The sequence below is a fragment of the Sminthopsis crassicaudata genome, chromosome 2 (genome assembly GCF_048593235.1).
Source record: "Sminthopsis crassicaudata isolate SCR6 chromosome 2, ASM4859323v1, whole genome shotgun sequence".
Classification (NCBI taxonomy): Eukaryota; Metazoa; Chordata; class Mammalia; order Dasyuromorphia; family Dasyuridae; genus Sminthopsis; species Sminthopsis crassicaudata.
The window spans coordinates 149,232,647-149,255,342 of NC_133618.1; the positions used below are offsets into that span (position 1 = coordinate 149,232,647).

The 22,696-nt window shown below is 33.6% G+C and overlaps 1 protein-coding gene across 2 annotated transcripts in view; it reads right to left on the reverse strand.

Annotated features, from left to right (window-relative positions):
* Positions 1-2,125: 2,125 nt before the first annotated feature.
* NPHP1 (nephrocystin 1) overlaps positions 2,126-22,696 on the reverse strand; it is a 36,956-nt gene continuing 16,385 nt past the window's right edge. Inside the window, exons 9-21 of one of the 2 annotated variants that reach the window (XM_074287663.1) lie at positions 22,520-22,604; positions 21,102-21,196; positions 18,859-18,987; positions 16,248-16,322; positions 14,318-14,428; positions 13,598-13,680; positions 13,366-13,442; positions 12,673-12,769; positions 9,964-10,076; positions 8,437-8,510; positions 5,221-5,265; positions 3,257-3,455; positions 2,126-2,296 (exon numbers count right to left, since the gene is read on the reverse strand). In XM_074287663.1, the coding sequence (XP_074143764.1) occupies positions 2,223-2,296; positions 3,257-3,455; positions 5,221-5,265; positions 8,437-8,510; positions 9,964-10,076; positions 12,673-12,769; positions 13,366-13,442; positions 13,598-13,680; positions 14,318-14,428; positions 16,248-16,322; positions 18,859-18,987; positions 21,102-21,196; positions 22,520-22,604 (1,257 nt within the window). In that variant the 3' untranslated portion in view covers positions 2,126-2,222. Of the gene's footprint in view, positions 2,297-3,256; positions 3,456-5,220; positions 5,266-8,436; positions 8,511-9,963; positions 10,077-12,672; positions 12,773-13,365; positions 13,443-13,597; positions 13,681-14,317; positions 14,429-16,247; positions 16,323-18,858; positions 18,988-21,101; positions 21,197-22,519; positions 22,605-22,696 lie in introns of both variants that reach the window. The other variant, XM_074287662.1, reaches the window with a different exon arrangement.

Genomic DNA, 22,696 nt, shown 5'->3' on the forward strand with positions numbered 1-22,696 from the left:
ATGCCAAAGCATTTTGTATTTGTTCTTGGAGGCAATAGGGATTCACTGGGGTTAGAATAGGTGAGATGATTGAGCCCACATTTTAGGCAGAGCATGTCAGTCACTGGAGGATGGAGTGAGGTAGGGAAATACTCGAGGCAGGAAGACCCAACAGTATGCTATTGCAATAATCAAGGGTCAAGGCAGAGGGGTGGCAGTGTCATTCATTTAATTCCTTCCACAAACATTTATTAAATCCCTACTATGTTCAATGTGCTAGCTATAGAGGATTAAAAAAAAATAGAACAATCTCCTGTCTTCAAAGAGCTTATATGGGGAGAAAAAATGGCATAGAAGAAAAATACATTATTAAGTCTTGCTACAAGCACTATGCTAATTGCTGGAGATTCAGATAGAAAGGTATGACATTTGCCCTCAAGGGTTGAAAGTGAGACACAACATGTATCAGGTATTTCAGCTGCCAGGGTGATGGAAAGGCCCATCGGTCCTTAGAGTGTCGTGATAAGGCTGATGATGGTGCATTTTCCGTAGTGTTGTTTCTGTTTCATATCCATTTTTGACTTTGAATCCTCTGAGAGTGGCAAGGATTTTTTGGTGGCAAGAACTCTTTTTTGGTCCACAGAATAGTAATCAGAGGAGGGGAAAAACAATAACTGAGGGTATTAGGACGGGCTTAAGAAATAGGAAAAAGCGCTTTGAAGGAAGCTAAGGATCCTAGAAGGTGGAGATTAAGATGGAAGTCCATAGAATAGAAAATGGAATGCCAAATTTGGGCATCAGGAAGTGGGTGGGCCAGTTTGACTGAAACATGGGAGAATTTGTGAAGGAGAATAATGGGAAATTAGTCTGGAAAGACTGGAGAGGCTCTGATTGTAGAGGACTTTGGTAAATATCCCTAGAGACTTATTACTGGAAAATAATTTTCCAGGATATTTCAGGCTCCCTGACAACCCTTTCCTGTTTTGACAGCTAGAAATTAGCTTTTTAAGTCAATAAAATGTGTGTGTATGTGTGTGTGTGTGTGTGTGTGTGTGTGTGTTATTTTGTGTATGGCTGGATATTATGTATATATGATTTCCAAGGGCACGGCAGTTATGGCCAGATCTATACACCTGAAATGATTTGTCTAATCTATCCCATTTAGATTAATTTCTTTTGTTTAACCACTTTTTAGCTTAAGTTTAAGTAAAAGTGCTTTCACTCTTGTTTCTATGTTTTCCTTTTAAGAAATTATAAGCTTTTAATGAATGAAACCAGATAGCCCAGGCAGGAAGCTCTTTTTGTAAGTCTAAAGAATGAATTGTTATCCTACTCTATCAATCTTATAAGCAATCAATTAAAGTACTTTTAAGGTTCCATTTTCTTCTGCCCCTACCCCTTTAAATTCACTAAGTCTTTTCCTTCCTTCAGATCCCCTCACCCTGATAAGGGGGATAGTGTCACAGGGCCAGGCAAAGAGAATGGAGAATTATCTGTTCCCACTTGAATTCATTTTCATAACCAATCAGAATAACTATTAGGAATTTGTAGACTGCCAAGTATTTCTGAGAAATTCTTTAAAAATCTAGAAAAAAATTAGTTGTATTTAAACTTAAATATGCAAGTGACTTTAAGTGTAGGTGTATCTATCTGCTTGCTATATATAAACCTTTTGTGGAGGTGAAAAGGTGAGGGAAGTAAAGGGAAATCGTTGATTTACCTTCAAGGCTAACTTGGAAAAGTTACACTCAAATACTTGAATTATTTGACAACCACTTGGTTGATGCCTCACATTTTCCCCCAATGATTTTGCTTTTTGTTGGAATACAGAGGAGAGCTGTTGGAATACACAGGAACCACCCTTCAGTTGGATCCATCCAACCCAGAATGGATCTCCTCTTGCGAGAGGATGATATAAGGAGATTGAAAGGCAGTTCTCTGAACTCTCTGAAAGGCTGTTGCATTGTTTGACCTCTCTCCTCTTCCCTCTGCCTCCAATTTATTTCATTCCCAGTCCGAAACACCTGTGTCAGCAAAGGCTGCCTTGCAACTCCTTCAGATGTTATGATCCATAGCTATGGAGGCTCTCAGAGAATTGATCTATCCCTTAACAGCTTTTAAAGAAATAAGTTTTATCAACATCTCATTCAAATTACTTTATATTTTTATTTCAAATAAACACTTCCATACACATAGTAGAATTGTACCATAAACCCTCTGTCATGTACAGCTTGCTTTACTTTTTAAGTATATAACAAATTCATCATGTAGCTTTCAAAGCTGCCTTGCTTGTCTGTGCTGCCTTCTGGCTTTCTATCTGTTAAGTATGAAAAAATACTTTAATGACTTTTAAAAAAAATTCACACTGTTGCTAATTCTCTTCTCTCTTTGAACCTCATTACTAATTTCCTTTCTATCTCCTACTATTCTTTGAAAAATAAATAAATAAAAAACAAAACCCTTGGTACACAAATGCATCATCAAACAGAACAGATAATTATATTTTCCATGTCCAAAATTGTATGTCCCATTCTGCATCTTGGGCCTGTTGCCTCTCTGGGAGGAGAAGGATAGCACTTTCCATCATGGATCCTCTGGAATCGTGATTGGTTATTGCACTAATCAAACTGCCTAAGTCTTTCAAAGTTGTCTGTCTTTACAGCATGGTTGTCATTTTATAAATGGCCCTTTTGGTTATCCTACCTTTATATCAGTTCCCAGGCTTCTCTGAAACTACTATTCTTGCACACAAGAATATTCTATTTTATTCACATACAATAATTAACTCAGCCATTCCTCAAGTGATAGGCATTCCCTCAGTCTGCATTTATATAAATATTTTTGTGGATCCTTTTTTTTTTCTTCCTTTGATTTCTTTGAAGTATAGACCTAGTAATTTCTACTAAAAGGTAGAAAGAGCTTTCGATTTACTTTGAAAAATCATAGTTTTCCTATTTTAAAAAGTCATTTTAAAACACAACTAGCTCTTACAAAATTTCTTATAAAATATATTCTTGTAAAGTAAAAATACAGTAAGTTAGTAAAGCAAATACAGTAAATTAGTAAAGTTAAAAAAAAAAACAGTCCACAATAGACACCAACTTATTTGATTCCTGATATTCTGCTTAAATGACCATGTAAGAGTTTACATTTATTCCTACATATAGCACCAAATGGACTGGAATCTTAATGACCAATCACAATTAATCCACATTCTTCCTGGCTTCTCTTAAAAAGTCATAGGTCTGCTCTGAAATGTCAAAAGGTTCATGAATACCTTCTGGTGATAGTAAAGCATGGAGAGCATTAGAGTTTTCTTGGTTTTGTTTAAGGAAGTCATAACTGACTTTCCATCGAGTAGCTTCGGTTTCTTCATCTGCCCATCTGAATGGTGGGAGGAGGGTGGAACATAAGAGAGGGTAAACACAATCATGGTACACGAGGATGAACATGGACTTCAGAAACTCTCTGTCTCTCTGGGGAAACATACACAGAAATATAAATAATCATTTAAGAAGCTATAAGAAACATTCATCTTTGTTAGATACCATACTGTTCCTTGGTTGCCACGGGTTTTCCCACTGTGTCTGTCCTGTCCTTCCTAGCTTACATTCTTTAGACCAAATATGTCAAAGATGTGGCCCATGAGTGTCTGACCACCAATTCTCCCAAGAATGGCTCAAATCAGATTAAGATGTAATTGAGAAATATTTTACAAAACAAATTAAAATGTAATAAAAAACACATTTTAAAGCTAAATTAATAGAAGGCTCATGGGATTTCTTTATGTTTAGGTTAGTGACTCCCAACTCTACTTAAGTTTGACTGCTTTGGACTATGGTTTTGAAATTTAAATTTTATATTTTAAGCTTAAAGAAGTCATATATTTGTGTAGTTAACTACTAAGATAGAAGGAATTAACATAGGACTGTGAACTTGATTTTTAAAAAACATTTTGATATATTTCAATATAGTATCTTTTGTAATTCTATATATTTTATGTTGTGATTTTAAAAACATTATTCTAAGAAGGGGTCACAAGTTTCACCAGACTACTAAAGAAGTCCACGATATACACAAAAACAATTAACTTTTGGTCTAAGTTTCTTTTCAAGATGACTTATTAATATGATTAACAAAAGTCCAAAGAATTGAATACTGTATCACAGAAGACTGTAAGCTGAACACAAGCAGAGATGAGCTCTCTGCTTTTATTCCCTACTTGATTGTATAAATTAAACAAATTAATTTTAAATTATGTTAATAGCTAAGAACAGTTTAATATATTACCTCTCCCAAATTGTAAATAAACTAATCTTTTAACAGGAACATTCAATCTCTTCTTCTACTGATACCCAACTTCAATGCCACATATGGTAGAGATGTGATCCTTAAGTATTGGAAACTTATATGGGGAGAACACAAGCTATGGCAAATCTTAATAAATTTGAAAGTCTTTACACCTGAGCCAGGTCAGAACAGACACATGCCATTCAAGGATGAGTCCAGTCACATTTGACAAAGCTCCTCACCAGAATGATGGTGAAATGTTAAGGGTCACTATGACTCATGAAGACTAGCTATTAATAAGATATAATGACTTGGCTATTCCCACACAAATAAAATCACAAGTGTTTAATCTGCCTATTCCAGCATAATACACGTACAGGTATGCATAATTACTAAAGATAATCTGATATGAACACAATATTTGTATTTTTAAATTTTAAAAAACTGTGGCTTCTTATTTCCTAAATTTTCTGTTGTTCAGCCTTCTAGTGTGAGGTGGTGTGGACAAGCCATTAGTCATTAACTAATACTGCTTTTTTTTCAACATGGCAATGCCTTCATTATTTTGAGCCAAGTACTTTTCAATAAGTTCAGTTAAGCCGAGTTTCTGTTCTTTCTCCTTCCCTATTGTTTTTGTACCCACACTTGGAAGGTTTTTAAAGATAAGACTGAATCTGGCAATCAATCAGAGGGTCTAGATTGGAAATTTCCTCTAGAGATAGTAAAGGAGATTTAAAATGAACATTTTTATTAAATGTTTCATTGGGAAAAAAGAAATTCCTACATTAGGAACTGAAAGTCCACCTACCTTCTAAGATGCTTATTTGTATGATTTATAGTCATATAAAATACAGTTTTAATTTGTTAGGACATCATCCTAGGCCCATATCTATTTTAGCCTAACAATGCAAAAACAGCTAAATTTTATTGGGAAGTGGGGAGGGAATTTACCTTTTCAGATCTTTTAAAAGTACTTTCTTTTTCAGTCCAGGCAATCTATGAAGAATGAAAATAAAATCAATGAATTAAATCAACTAGAGTAAAAGATATAGCTAATGAAGGGGCAACTAGTTGGTATAGTGGATAGAGCACCAGCCGTGAAGTCAGGAAGACCTGAGTTCAAATCTGGCCTCAGACACTTAACTTTTCCAGACTGTATGACCCTGGACAAGTCACTTAACCCTAATTGTCTCAGGGGGGAAAAATTGAGATAACTAATAAACTGCTGATGAAAGCATTCCAAATTTCATTAAGCCAAGGGTTGTTCCCTAAAGCAGTCAACCAGCTAGTCAGTCAATGAACAAGCATTTATTAAGTGTTTATTATGTGTTAGGCACTGTGCTAAAGCTTGGGGTTACAGAGAGAGGCAAGAAGCTCATGGTAAATATCTGTGCACACAAGATATAGAGAGACTGGCTTGGACTAATGTTGATGAGAAAGCTTTAGTAGTGTGGAGGAAGGTGGAACCATTGTGACTGCAGAAGGTGGAGTTTGAGCTGAGACAGGTGAGGGAAATATTTCAGGCAGAGGGGGTCAGGGCCAAGGCAAAGAGATGAGAGATGGAGAGTTGTTGAAGAGGAATAGCAAGAGGGTTTATTAGATAGTAGAGAGTGTAGAGCTTAAGAATACTGGGAAGTGAGGGATGGGCCAAATTATGAAGAGCTTTAAAAGTCAAATAGAGCCCTTTATATTTGATTGGACTTTACTGAGGAGAGAGGAGACAGGATGTTATCTGAACTTGGGAAGATTACTTTGATAGCTAAATTTAGGACCAGGTAGAGAATGGAGGCAGAAATTAGAAGCAGACCAAAGATTCCTTAAATTCTGCAAGGACTAGGATGGCTCCCCAAATTCCTCTTGAGTGAAGCAAAAATGAGATACACTCTAATTATTATGACATGTCTATTATATGGTGGGAAATGGTGAAACAAACCACAAACAAGATCTGGGGTTAGTCAAAATCCTGAAAGGAAGGTATCTTTGAGTCAACTCATGCCTGTATATGCTTGCCTGATATAGGACCTGGCTCCATTGAGCTTCATAAATATGCCCCTCCCTTTTCTTTACTAAGGCTAGCCCTTCTACCTGTAACTTTGATGCCATTCTTCCTGTTTTCTCAAGAAGATTCCTCTGTGATCATTTCTTTCCCCTTATCCCCCCACCCGATCTTCACTTCCTTCTGTACTGGTTCCTTCTACTTCTTGAATAGAAGTTCAAGTAAGTCTCTATTATCTTAAAAACAAACCCACAAACCCCGCAAATTCTCACTAAACACCACCATCCCTGCAATATGTCATCCTATATTTCTCTTCCCTTTCTTAGTCATTCTTTGATAAAAACTATTCTATTTTTTTTCCCTTCTTATTCTTCTGTAATCTGGCTTTCATTTAGACCAATCAAACTACTCACTCCCCCAAGGTTATCAATGACCTCTTAATCACCAGATCTAACTGCCTCTTTTCAATTCTCATCCTTCTTCACCTTTCTGCAGCTCTTGACTCTGTCAACTACCATTTCCTCTGACTCTGGCAATGATTTGATTATCACTTAGGATGCAGGTTGGGTGAGTTGGTCTTTTTGGGAGGAAAGAAGGACTACTGGCAAGGAATAGGTCTAGATGGCCAGATGCTCCAAGTTCCAGACTGAATACTAATAATAAAACTTTTTGCAAAACTTAAAGTATGATGTAAATATTGGATGTTATTATTATCATTATTTGAATTTGAGGAGCATTTAGGCTTTTTACAAATTACTTAGCAAATTGTCACTATAATGTTATCTATGAAATAGGAAAAAAAATTTGCTTCAAGGGAGAAGCATTACATATGGCAAAGAGCACCACACTTGTAGTCCATAAAAGTGGACATTTTGCCTCTGACACATCATCTGTGTGAACAAGAATTGGCTGCCTAATCTCTCATATCTTAATATCATCATCTGTAAAATGAAGAGCTATATCTCCTAGGAATGCTGCTGAGATCAGTGAAATAATATATATAAAATATTTTTAGAAATAAGATGGTATATGTTAACAATTATTTTGTTTCATTAGAGCAATGTTTCATTACAGTGCACATCATTATAAGTTTTCCAGAAAAGGGACAATTGGAGTCATTATTAAATTTTTCAATATTTTCTTGAGTACAGTGCTTCCCACTGAAAGGTATCTGATTATTGTTTACATCACATGTTTGTGTGCATATGCATAGGTATATATATATATATATATATATATATATATATATATATATATGTACATTCACAATGACCTATACTGGTAGAAAGGATTCTAGAAAGGATCTGTGCTTTTGTGATATGTACATATATTTGCATGAAATCTGTATGAGTTCAGTGAGTGCCCACATTAATGAAACGACAGATCCTTAAATATGCTACTTCTTCACCTAGTCATTTGAAAATGAATGTGTTTATGCTGGTATATGACTATGTACTCAGAAGGTCAAGTTGCAGTTGGAAGGGACCTTAAGAGATTATTTAGTTCATTTTCTTCAATTTATAGATAAGAAAATTGTATAAGAGAGGCCAGAGAGACCTCACCAAACAGAGAACTTGCATACAGAAAAATTAAGGAAATATCTTTCAATATTAGATGAGGATGTTGACCTACTGTGTGTGGATGTAGGTATATATGTGCATTAAAACATGTATGCATGTGTATGGCAACATGAAACAGTGGAAAGACAGATGGACTTGGAGCCAAGACAAGCTGAATTAAAATCCTGCCTTTAACACAGATGACTATGGGTCCCCAACAAGGCATTTAACATCTTAGTGTTGAAGATTATTAAATTGCAGAGAGGTTGCTGACTTTCATTGGTAAAGTTTCCCTATGCCAATGAAATCATAAGTCCAGTATCTGAATGTCTATCTATCTATATATGTATCTTTCTAACTCTCCCCTAACATTCCTCTAGTAGTTACTGTATTTATTCAAATCCTATATTTTAATAAAGAAAAAACAAATTTGACAAAGAAAAAATTTGATTTGTTTGAAAAGCAAATTTGATGGAGAAACAAATTTGATGAAAAAAAATCACCAACTACCCATTAAGAAAAAAAACATAGATTAAATGAGAAAATAAACCAAGTATCTATTTAATTAACAACAGGTTATAGCAATTTAAGATCATGATGCATATCACATACCCTAAGTACATCCATTAGGTCAGGTTGCTCCATGAGTTTAGGAAAGGTTGATAGAATTGGACTACTAATTAAATCTAAAGTGGAAAACAAAAGAAAGTGATTTCATGGAACTTTCATTTCATTGAAATATATTTTGTTATAATTATTTTCTAAATGTATTAATAATTAGATTATTATACAAAAAGAGCTGGTATAAAACAGTCAATTTGGATTAGTAAGATTACCATATTAATTTTACCATTATCTCAAATTCTAGTGAGTAGAATTTGTGGGTATCTGGTAACATAAAGGCTGACTGAGGACCAATAATCTGAATGATCTGCTGTAATATATTTTTAAAATAATGTAAAAATGAGCTATTTCACAACAAAATTGAATGGAATGGATTATTACGGACCTATGCAAAGAATTAAATATGTAAGAATTCTACAGAAACTAGAATAGCAAAGTGCTCTATAACTACCTTTCATTTATTCAACAGACATTTATCAAGGTCTGCTCTGTATAGAGCATAGGTGCTGGGGGAGATGCCCCTGTCTTACAATTTAGTGAAAAGATACATACACAGATTAACTGTGTTAAGCAATATTATGTGATAAATATACTTAAGAAGTACAAAACAAAGTGTTTAGGTTGTTACTGAACAATGTTGGGCTTTTGATGGATGGAACTTTATTGAGCTGAATTGTGTGTAAGCTCAAACAACCTCTCCCTACTCATGGAAAAAGGTTGCATCCTTTAGCTTCCCTAAATAGTCACTTTATCCATCCTTGTGATTATAACATATACAAAAGAACAGGACAAAAACAATTTGCCTTGTCCTTATAGTTACTGTTTCTTTAAATATACCTTTCTTCTTGTGTGCCTTATCTTTTTTCTATTTATTTAGGAGTCATTTCCACCAAAGTTATGTCTATTTATGCATTCTTGTACAGATCTTGAAAATGGATGATATTTTTAAAAATTCCAATAACACTCAGACTTATCAAAGAGGTAAGACACCTTATTTAAATATGACAATTTTTAAAAGCTTCAAGCATTATATGAAGTAAAAGATTCAGTTTTCACTCAATAAGTTTACATGCAATACAAACAAAAATTCAAGCAAAGGAAAGAGGGGAGATGACCTGAAAAGTAGGCTCAAAACTCTTTGGGTCCTGAAGTCTTGTGAGACAATTACACTGTGAGCAAAATCAAGATTAAATGAGGGTACAGTGGATAGTCTCAGGGAGTTGAGACAGGCAAAATGCCCTGACAATGGCCAGTAATGAGAAGCACTATCTGATGGGTCTTATAAAAATCTACTGTCAGGTAAATGGCCAGGTGCCAAACCACTAAGCTCTGCTGACAGGTGCTTTTCTGAAGCAGAATGATCTAAGGCCCCACCTTACCTGGCAATAAGCAGGAGTAGGATGAGAAAGTCAGCCATCTGTGACACTTCTAATCTTACAGAAATGGAAAACAGCTACTCCCAATGAAAGCATGTGCTAATAGTGCTGAAATTAAGGACATGGGAAAAACCCTTACCGGCATTTTGCAGGCTTATCCTATCTTTCAGGAGCACATCACCAAGAATTTCTCGATAGAATACCAGCAGGTGAACATAGCTCATACTTCCTATTAATGTTTCTGGTAGTAGACTATTAAAGAAGAAAAAAATTATTAAATACAAGTTAGTCCAAATTTGTAATTAGTTTGCATTTACTCTAATGAATAGCTTTCAAACATTGCTTCATTATGCAGCATTATAGCAAAGACTTAAAGGAATGTCCTATCATACAATTGGCTATGTAGAAAAAACTTTCCAAATAACTTTATATTCCTTTAAATATATGTTGAAGTACTTACTATATACTTGCTTTCACATTTGCTTCTTCCTATACTCACAAGTCCTGAGTTGAATGTAAAAAGGATAGCTGTAAAATGTCAGTTCTTTAGACATTTTACAACCGGTCAGCTGATACGTTTATAAGAGTGAAAACTTAACTATACAGGCAATTGTGTACAACTATGCAGAGTATCTTGAAACATAGTGTATGATGTTGTATACATAATAACCGTCAATGGCAATGAGGAAGAGAAAGCCTCTGTTACTAAGGAAAATTGTGAGGGGTTAAATAAAGGATCCTAATTTTTTAAAAATACCCTTTATTAGTTGTAAAAGAAACACCCATTAAAAGGAAGAATTCATTACAGAGATTAGGAACAGATGCTGCCATTCTATTGAAAGAGTATGAAATAAACTACAACCTTATCTTAGGGAGCTATTTCTCTAAAACAGGGATTATCTGGTTTTCCCTGTCTACTACTAGGAAGCTCTGTATTCCTAAAGTTAAAATGGAACTATAGCTAGATGGATTGACTTCAATCTTCAACATACTACTCTTACATTTAAATGCAACCTTAATGCATATCCAAAATAGGCCTTAATAAAATAAATTTATTTTTATTTTGTAGGCAGTTGGTATTTCTTATTCCTATGCTGTGCCCTATAATGGGAAGTTTGTGCAACAGAAAATAGAAATAAAAAGGAAACTAAAAAACCAAAATGTAAATGGAAGAATATTTGATGTTAATTTGAATTAAAATATCAGCTCTTCCCTGAAGTTCCAAAATAGTACTCTAAACCAGATAACCACATTTTGAAATCATTTCTCTCGGTTATCAAAAAGTTATGCAAATAATTTAAAAGTAGTATTATTGTCACAAAAAGCTTCTCTAGTGAGCCTTCATGAAAAAGTATAGAGTTAGAAGAGTGGGGTCAAGTTAAAAAAAAGATTTTGTTGTATTTGTTCCTTGCAAAGAAAGAAAATCATAAAAGGTTGTTCAACATTTTAAAATTAGAATAAGATTTTTTTAATGTAACACCTTGCAAATTTTCCATTTTTAAAGTAAAATTTGACTACCAATTGTTTTAAATTTTAGTTTCTTTTGTTTTATTTTTTTGATGAAGAAAATATTTTTTTGTTAAAAAGTTATGTAAATATGCAAATATTTATATTTTTCCACTTAAAATGAAGGTATCAATTTCTCTCTTTCTCAAAGGCACAGAGATGGTAACAATTAATTAATAATATACATAAGATAAGCTAGAGTGACCCACCACTGATAGGGTGTTTCTTTCTGCTGTTTTTTCATTAATGGTAATGGATTTGCAATGATCCATTCCTACATGAGGCTGAGCTCTCTTATAAGACAGTGTCTAACACATAGTAGGTGTTTAATTGTTTGTTGATAGACTAATTAACATCTACAAGGCTGCTGGCCAGTTAGAGAAGCCAATTAGAATAAGCTTGCTTACTAGCCACACAAAGCTGGGAAAGCTTTGGATATATGGCCAGCAACATGTGCTGTTCAGTTGAAAGACTATGTTTCTACTGTCCAAGAACTAGCCTAACTCAGTTCAGAGAGGCTCATCACAAGAAGCTGACCACTGGGGGATGATTTGCCCCAATAACTCATCAAATGAGTCTACTAGACCCTTATTTCTTCTACAGAGTTTTGAAATTATAAAGTACTGAAGTAATTATGTACATGGCAAATAGAGAAGAAGGATGTCAACTAAGGGCACTGGCCTAGCTGGATCTGGAGGAGACAAACTCTTAGGTGAGTGCCAGTTTCCATTGTGTTACTTATTCATAACCTCAAGTTGACAGCAGCCTCTTTGAGGATAATCTGCAAAAAATTGTAATTACAAATGGGCAGGAGAACAGGTGTACTAATATGTTGCTAGTGGGGCTGTGAGGTGGTTTAACCATTCTGTAATGGTCTAGAATAGCAATCTAGAAGTAACAAATATTAGCATCTTCATCCTTCAGGACTTCTGAATTCTAAATAGGTCAAATAATATATTTCTGATTCATTGACCATCCATGATATACAAGCATCACTGGTGTGGTTTTGAAGTTAGAAAGACATACCAAAATAGCACTTGGTAGGATATTTGGTTGGTATTATTTTTTGGCAATAGCTCTTTATACAGTGGGAAATGTTTCACTATAAAATATCCAACTCACTGGAAAATGATGAAAATGATAAAATCTTATAATTAATACCAGAAATCCTATTTTATGCAAAATTTCTACATGCTCCCTAACAAAGTTTTTCATCTGAATTATAAGAAAACTAGACTAATTTGTAAATTACTATCTGTTAAATTTCTCCATTAACCCTAGACCAGCTAATCAATGTCTAAGTAAGTCAGCAGTGAGTATATGTACAAAAATTGGCACCAACCTCAATATACTTCTTGACCTTCTATTTAAAGATCTCAGTTTGACCAGAAGTTGAGGCTGTTTTCTCAATGTCATCATCTGCTGAAAAACACTGCCAGCTGCTTAAAAAAAATATTAGTAACACATTTTATAACTACTGATATTTTAGACAGTGTTATAAAGCAAAAAGACTTTAAATATACACATCAATTAGAAAAGACAAAGTACACAAAATGGAGTGGATATAAGAGACATGAATGATGCTGAATATCCTTCTTCCCCAATATATGTTGCCTGTACTGTAAGTTTCCAGCCTCATTTAAAGTTTCTAAGATTATTATAATACAAACTCTGGAAAAACCTTCACTGGAACAGACTCCAAGTTCCTCTGCTAGATCTGAAAAATGTTCTGAATCAATGGAAAATCTTAGAAGAAAAGATGACAAACTTGGAATGTGGGGAAAGGACTACTTGTAGCCTCAGTAAATTAAACAGAGGGATCAACTGTCTCTGCTGTTCTTGCTCACATTAATTTTCACATTTTCTATAAGGAAAATTTGCTCTTAGAGCAGACAGACTTTCAATGATTAATTTAAGTGACAATTCGTATAGGAAGGTATACTATTCTGGATTCAGTAGAAAATAATTGCTTCCTCTGATACATCTTATCTCTGTTAAATCCTTCAGAAAAAAAAGTAAATATATAAAAGAATACCTCTTCTGGAAAATGAAGGGTCTACTTCAATGCCTTTTTCATAAGGAGTACCACCATTCAAGTAAAGTTCATAGGTTCTGTAGCAAAGAGTAATTAAGTTAAAAATACAGGAATAAAATATCAGGCAGTGTCTAGTTCTTCATTCTGTTGGTCTTGTGACAATAACTTTTTAACATAAAAAGGTATAACAACATCATCATTAAAAAATTTACCCGGTGGTAAATTTACTTACTTGGGAGCAACAGGTATTCCATTAGCATCAAAAAGTTTTAGGAAGACCCAGCCACAACTTAACTCTCCTTTTTCTTCAGTTGACTAGAAAAGTAAAACAAAAATATAAAAGCTTGGCATTTGATTATCTCTGAATAAAGCTTTCTTTTGATTGGAAACATAAATACACATACATACTTTAAAATATTTTCCAAAAGAAAATATAGTGACATGTAATCATTGGGTTTCTGGGCCAGCAAGAGACCAAAGAGAAATAGTGTAACTAATCAAACCAATAAGAGAAGATGATTTGATATGCAATACTATCATGGTTCCTGTATCTATTTATTCAAGAATTAGTATGATATAGTAGAAATAGTGAAGGAAAAAGTATTACAGTATTTTAAATTTGGATAATTGTTACATATAATTGCTTATACTGATGTTTATTGCCAGGTTCATGAAATATTTATGTATATGTATTTATTTTGTAGGCATATATGCCTAAAATATCATCACCATCCACCTCCAGAAAATGCTTAAGAGTTGTAGTCATTTTGGGTTTCTACATTCTTTAGGATTTTTAGGAATCACAAATTCTGGTAAGCCCCACTTTGCTGAAACTTTGACAGACTCTTAATAACACTTGTGGATAAATTCTTGTTCATTTCCAAAAGAAGGAGTAAAAGTAAATCTCTATGAAAGGATACTGGGAAAAGCAAAACTCTTTCCAGGAACTTACATTACGAACATAAGAGATTCCAACTTCAAATAATATTCCAAGTTCTGGTGATGAAGAATTGGATCTGATAAAACAATCCCCATCAAGCAGGCATGGCAAGATACCAGTTACCTTTTTTAAAAAAGACAAAAATATAGAATCATTAAAGATTTTTCATCCTAATAATTTTTAAATGGTTATATGATTTATGAACAGATGGTGGTGCAAAGATAATAGAGAATATTATAAGCATCCAAATTCTGGGCTCCATCTATGAACAAACAATTTCATTTCTCTATATTCCTATCAATAAACTGGAGCATGGCTTACCACTTGGTCAGAATCCTAGATAGTGTTAGTACTCAAGAGTATTAAATAATAATATTGTTTGGTCTGGACTTGTGACTTCCTTATTGAGTGAACTCCAAGTGTGGAACATCTTTTCAATTTCAGATATAGAGATGATCCACTCTGATGATAGAAAATGACAAAGAATTAAAAAATTGTGGTAATTAGTCCTATCACTTCCTGGCAAATAGGAGGAGAAAAAATGAAAGCAGCATCAGATTTTATATTCTTAGATCACTTGGATCACTGCAAATGATGACTACAACCATGAAATTAAAAGATGCTTCCTAGAAGGATCTAAGAGTAAGAGTTTCTTGAGGCACTGAGCAATTAAGGTATTTGCCCAGAATCACACAGCCAGCATGTGACAAAAGTAGCTCTTCCTGGCTTCCAGGTCAGCTCTCTTATCTACTCTATCAGGTTACTTCTCATATAGTATGGGTTCTTATTCAGACAAGGCTCACCAGGCCTGTGTGTTCTCCACTATCTTCCAAAGTCTATCCAAGCTTATGTTCCCATGACACTATCTATCCATCTCATTGTCTTGCTATTTCCTTTTCCTTTTGCCTCCAATCTTTCTCAGTATCCGGATCTTTTTCATTGAGTCCTGTCTTCTCATTATATAGCCAAAGAATTTAAGCTTCAGCTTCAGGTTTTGACCTTTCAGTGAATAGTGTGAATTAATTTCTTTAAGTATTGACTGATTTGATTTCCTTTCTGACCAAAGCCTTTTTCAATGCCACAATTCAGAAGAGTTGATTCTGAGGCACTTAGTTTTCCTTATAATCCAACTCTCACAACTATACATTGCTACTGGAAAAACCATTCCTTGGACCCTATGGATTTTGATCTTTGTAGAGGTGTCTCTTTTTTTAGTATATTGTTCAGATTTGCTATAACTTTCCTTCCAAGAAGCATCTTTTAATTTCATAGTTGTGGTTACCATTTTCTGTGATCCAAGTGATGTAAGAATATAAAATCTGACTCTGCTTTCATTTCTTCCTCCTCTTTTTTCAGGAAGTGATGAAACTAATTGTCATAATCTTCTTAGCTTTTTTTTTTTTTTTTTGATGTTAAGCTTCGAGCCATCTTTTACACTCTATTCTTTCACCCTCATCAAGAGGCTTTTTAATTCTTCTTCATTTTCTATCATCAGAGTGGATCATCTCCATATTTGAGATTGCTGATATTTCCTTCAAGGGAGATTTACAGAAAAATGTGTACAGGATAGGGTGTGGATGGAATAAAACTGGCACCAGGAGTGAGACTCCACACTGATGAAACCATAGACTCTTTGAAGGACTAAAGCATGATGATTCATAATTTACGATTTATAATTTCAGTGACTCAGAATAAAGAGTGATTTGATTTAAATACTCAAAGCACTCTTTAGACTTAGGTAAAAATTTAGTTTCACTTGAAAAACTAATTACATAAACATGTAATATATTGCCCATTTTCCTTCTGTAATCTTACTACTGTGCTCTTAAAAGAATGCTATAACAAGTATACAATGGCAATCAAATCTTGAAAACTTAATACATTTTATTTAATAAGGAAAGAATGTTTATTTTTCATTTCATTTGTTAAATTGCTCACTCACCCGTGGAGAAAATGTCCATGTTTTGGGCTGTTTAGGTTGCCATGTGGCTCTGACTGTATGAATATTGCTAAGAACCTGAAAAGACATGATGGTTTTGAAATGTGAAGTTATCTTGGAAAAGTATCTAAAAATGTTTTACTTTTTTCAAGATTAAAGAGCTCAAATAATATTGACCTTAAAGGAGTAAGCCAAGATTTCTCAAGCTAACTATGAATTCAGACTTTAACTCTTATGCTTGTTGTAATTATTTGTTTTCAATAGATTAAGCATGCTACGAAAAAAAAAAAGTTAATATAATAAAAATTATGTGGTTAAGGAATGTTAGAGATCAACAGAATCTAGAGGACAATTACCCTAAAAGTTTTGATTCGATTAAATTTTAGAAAACATTTTAAGTACCCAGAACGTGTACAGTACTAGATGGCTTCCTAAGTCCCTTCCAAGTTTATCACTCTTATAATCTAAAGAATGCCTGTGGTGAAGAAGCTTATATTTTATGAGAAGATAGAGGATGTACAAACATAAGTGAATATCGTTATTCTTGTAGTTTGCCCTTCATCCTTGAAGAGGACCATGACATCAAGGAAGTGCCTCCCTGACATGCAAATGAATTAGATTTAAGGGAAGAAGGGCTGGGCAAAGTCACTAACCTCACTTTCTTTTCCAGAGCCATCTGAGTCCAGTGCTAAGACACAGATCAGAATGATTACAGATGGCCCTGAATGCAGTCTCAATTTGACAGAAGCAATGTCCAATCAGTGATTAAGACTAAGTAAGATACTGCATAAATACTTAATGAAATGAATTAAGAGTACAGCGCCCTCTTGTGTCAGAAACAAAAGTTTAGAAATAATCATTTCAATTAAAAAATAATACATAAATACTACTGAGAAAAAATAAAAATAAAGTAAGTATTCTGATTCTAAGCCCATGATTTCCCCCCCCTCCCATTGTTACAACTTATCAGCTAGCCTGTGATTTTTAGAGCAGGTGTGGGGTCTCATGAGCTATGTGACCTTGGGCATGTTACTAAATATTGGGGAATCTTGGTTTCCTCATCTATAAAATAGGAAAGACCTGTGCTCTATATTCCCAATGATTAAGACTGAGAAATCTAATTTTTAAAAAAACCTAATTATGTTTACACAATGCCTTTACAATTGGGAAATTAGATCAGTGTTATTTTTAAGTCATATTAGTGGCTTATACAGATAAAACAACCAAATAATAAGCTGAACTTGGAGATGACTTTCTGATCCAAAGGCTTGGTATCTGTAGACAGACTGATAAAGAAAGGACAGAAAGTCACAAAAATATGGTAACATTTTTTGGTTTGTTTTTTTCTCAATAGTATTTTATTTTTCCAATTACATGATAAAATAGTTTTCAACATTACTTTTTTTTTTTTTAAAGATTTTGAGTTCCAATTTTGTTCTCCCTTTTCCCCTTACCTCCTCTTTTCCCAAGACAGCAAGCAATCTGATACAGATATATATGTACACTGCTCAAACATATTTCTATATTAGTCATGTTTTTTCCCCTGAGGCAATTAGGATTAAGTGATTAGCCCAGGGTCACACAGCTAGGAAGTATTAAGTGTCTGAGGCTAGATTTGAACTTAAGTCCTCCTGAATTCAGGACTGGTGCTCTATCCACTGAGCCACCTAGCTGCCCCCATATTAGTCATGTTGTGAAAGAAAAGTGAAAAGAAAAAGGAAAAACCACAAGTAACAAAAAAGGTGAAAAAATTATGCTTCAAACTTCAATCAGTCTCCATATTTCTCTCTCTGGATACAGATGGTATTTTCTATCCTAAGTCGTTTGGAATTGTCTTGAATCACTGCATTGCTGAGAAGAGCCACGTCCATCACAATTGATCATCACATGATCCTATTTTTACTGTGTACAATGTCCTCCTGGTTCTGCTCACTTCATTCAGCATCACTTACCAGTAAGTCTTTCCAGGCTTTTTTGAAATCGGCCTCCTCATCATTTCTTATAGAACAATAATAATCCATTACATTCATATATCATAATTTATTCAGTCATTCCAATTCGTGACCCCCACAAAAAGAGCTGCTACAAACATTTTTGTACCTATGGGTCTGATTCCTCCTTTTTTTATGATCTCTTTGGGATATAGACCCAGTAGTGACATAGCTAGATACAAAGAAATGAACAGCTTGATAGCCCCTTAGACATAGTTCCAAATTGTTCTCCAGAATGGCTAGATCAGTTTGCAACTCCATTAAAATCCATTAGTATCCCAGAATATGATAATACTTGGCAAAACATTCTAAAGATACAGGATTTTATACAATAGAACATTATTGGCACAATGGAAAGAACATTACTTTGGAGTCAGAAAACATGGGTTTAAATTTAATGTAATATAATTTAAATTTCCCACTCTGCCACTTACCTTCTATGACTTGAATTTTGATTCAACTTTAAACTTTTCTCAAAACTGTTTTTAAGCAAATGTTCATAGTTACAGAGCTGCTTTGGAAAGTCACTTCACATTTTCAGATTTTCTTATCGAGATGGACTTTGAGATCTCTTTTAGTTCTAAGTATATGATCTCATAACAGACTGCATCAGCAGAGCTTACCTTGCTTCCATCAAACAGGCAGAGACGGATATGTCTGCTGAGAACCTGTAAGCTTACTCCTGGAAGAGGGATCATTTTACAACTCCATAAGGTTAGAATCAGTGACACACGGCTTGCTCTGGGTTTGATCTAAAACACACACACGTAAAAAGTTATTTTTATTTTTACAATTCATACCCTTCATACATAGTATCCTGAATTTACCACTGATAAATTAAACTGAATACGTGATTTCAGTTAGCTAAGAAAGTACACATACAAAAAAGAAAAAAAGACTGCAAATTTACAAGGAAAATACCACTGTCTGATAACTACTTGAAAAAATTAATGAAAAGATGTTATTGTTAAACTTTTTTGTTAGTATTCATTTCATCTTACCACTAATATTTTATTACTAGACAATTATATTCCTACATGCATTAATGTGGATTCAAGCTTCAGTTATTAGATCATATGAGCTCATCAAGGTCAAGGACTGTCTTTTGTCCTTCTTTATATCCCCTATGCTTATCAGTGCCTGAAACACAGGAGGGGCTTACTAAATGTTTGCTGACCAATTGTCTGACTGACAGTTAAAGGCTAAACATGTTGACCTCTCTTAAGTTCCTTCTAAACAGGGCAGTGCTAGAGAGCATTTGTATCTCAGAAATCAGTAAATAGTTCAAAAGCACAGCTTGATTATTGTTTTGTTGATTGTCTAGAATTTAAAGTTAAGAAAGTGATGGATAAAATACTGGAAATGCACATTAAATTCTGAAGTTTTATATATATATATGTATATATATGCACACACATATAAATGTATGTAAGTATGTATAATACACACATATAGTGTATATAATATATAAATATATATATACACATAAACATACACACACATATATATATGATATATATATGCACAGTGAATTGTTAAACATTTACCAGCATACCCCTGCTTTCAATTCAAAGATTCCATTACTCTATTTTAAGTTTTATTAGAGTTTAGATTTATATCAAAACTAATATTTTTAAGCAAAAATTTCATTGCTACCTAGCTGCTTTGGAAATTGCTATATTTCTCTAAGACAAAAAGAAAACTCAAAAATCTTATTCTACTTTTAGGTACAGGACAATAGAAGTTAGAAAAGCTCCAAATTGAAAAATCTGACCATTATGTAGAAATTTATTTTGTAATGAAGAGAAGAATCACATTTATAGACAAAATGATAGAAAGGCATAGAAAAAGGGACTAAAGATGGTTATTTATATCTATTAATGTGACTTAGAATGCAAACAGTAAGAAAAAATATTGCATTAAGACCTTCTAAATATTCAATTTTTTATAGTACATGTCAATCAACATTAAGTTCTTTCTGATCTTTTCTTTTAAAACCATACATTAACTCAAAAATTCTTTACTGAATACCCACCACGTGTAAAGTGCCATGAATACTAAGGCATCTACAAGGAAGGATATAGAACATGTTCACTAAAAATCTACATTTTACTAGAAGCGATAATATGTGCATCAATAACTAAGATGCAAAGTAGGAGATAAAACTGGAACAAGAGAGGTATGTGCTAGCTATATAGGAAGAACAATGTTTCTAAAAACAAAATGGTTCTAAAATATTTACCACTCTTCCTTCCAACTTAAAAACAAGTAGTTTATAGCTTACATCTTTGATTCTGAGAAAGACTGCTAAGTAATATTCTAGGCCTTTGCTCTCCCCAAACAGGAAGATCAATAAGTTATGCCTCACTTTCTCACTCCTACTAATTTAACAAAACAGAAATATAAAATAAATAGTTTTTTCTCCCTGACAGCACAATTGTAAATGTTAGAGAATTAAAGGAGGCAGCTAGATGGAGCACTGGATAAAGTACCAGCCCTGGAGTCAGAAGACTCTGAGTTCAAATCTGACTTCAGATAGTTAACAGTAACTAAATGTGTGACCCTGGGCAAGTCACTTAACCCCAACTGCCTTATCAAAAAAAAAAAAAAAAAAAGAGAGAGAGAGAGAGAGAGAGAGAGAAAGAATTAAAGAAAAAATATAACCATTGTAATCAAATACAACTAAAGGTTCTGCATTACAAATTAGTCATAATTAAGTTACAATACTATATGTTCATAGGCCAAAAAGTTTTTTATCCTACAATGTATTATCAAATTTACATATTAGGAATTGTACTTTATTCATATATTTAGGAATGTGCATAAATCTTGAAAATATATAGTTTTTCTGATAGTAAATACTTACAGTGCCATTTTCAGAATCCCATATCATATCTTTAAAAGCCAGTTGTGAAGGGCTAAGTTCAGGCTGTAAAAAGTAACTTGCTTGAAAACGATTTCCTGGGGAAAAATGATTTTTCTTTTCTTTAATGTTCTTACAGAAAAAGAAATGAAATGCATAATGAAATAATGATATTGTATTTTTTATCAACATCAGTTATCATATGTCACCTCCTAGGTTCCTGGTATTATAGTAGGAAATAAGTCATCCTTATAATAAAAGAATCAGAAAGAGGAGAAAAAGGAAAAGTAAAATTAATCAACAAATCCAACAGGTTTGACAGCATGTACAGTGTTCTGTACTCAGGTGCACTTCTATTTCTCCAAAGAAGGGAAGGAGGTAAAAGCTCTTATTTCTCTATTGGGGTCAGCTATGGTTATTAGTGATTAAGGTTCTAATAGTTTATACCATTCTTCTTTTTGCTTCTAAACTTTGACTATTGTTGAATTGTGTGCTGCTTTCAGTGATCTATGACCATACTGGGGTTTTCTTGGCAAAGATATTGGACTGGTTTGCTATTTCATTCTTCAGTGCAGTAAGACAAACAGGGTTAAGTGGCTTGTCCAAGTACACACAGCTGGTAAGTGTCTAAGGCTGCATTTGAACTCAGGAAGATAAGACTTTCTGACTCTAGGCCAGGAGCTTAAAACGACTAAACTCAGGAAGATGAATCTTCCTTATTCTATGGAAGCCATTGTGCCACCTACCTGGTCTGCTAATAACTAACTTATCAGTAATATTTCAAGAAATTTGCCAGTATGAAAAACATGAAAAATAAATTATTGACATAGTTTACTGCCTCTGGTAATTTTTTTCAGATTAGTTTTTTATTAATGTTTGTTGATTTACAAGATAGATGCTTAGAGATGAGTGCATAATAAACCATAAGCCTATTTTATTTCAATATCTAATAATTCATCATACTTTATTATTCCTAAAATACTTATTTAAATCATATGAATTTACAAGTACATAATAGAAATATGAGAAAAAGAATCATAAGAAAACCATCCCAGACAAATAATTAGACAAATGTTTTGCATGTTAAATCTAAAATTAAAATTAAATATTCATTGTAAAGCAAGGGATCATATATATGTCTATATATATATATATATTTAGAAATAAAAATACTTTTAGCTTTCTTTTTTAAAAAAATCTTTCTTTCTATATTAAAGAAAACCCCAACAACTAAGAATTGCCTTAAAATCTGGCTAATAATTTCTCTCAAAGAGCAGAAAGCTTTCTTCTCTTCCTGGAATGAAACATGATAGCATAAACTAAGTTGAGTTATACATGAAATCGGGTACTAAGGTGTTAGAGAATTTAGAATACAAAGTTGTTTGGCTTCTAGTATAAGTAAATGACAACTCAAATCTTACCTTCTTCTAAGAGCTGGTAAAGAGTTGATGGTCTAAATCCTGTAGGTATAGCTCCCATAGCAGTCAATACATCAATAGTATTACTCTAGTAATTAAAGAATAATAATGATTTTTATGCCTTTTTCTCCACACCTTATAAATTTTTCTTCATGTGATGGAGACATGCCTAAGTATATA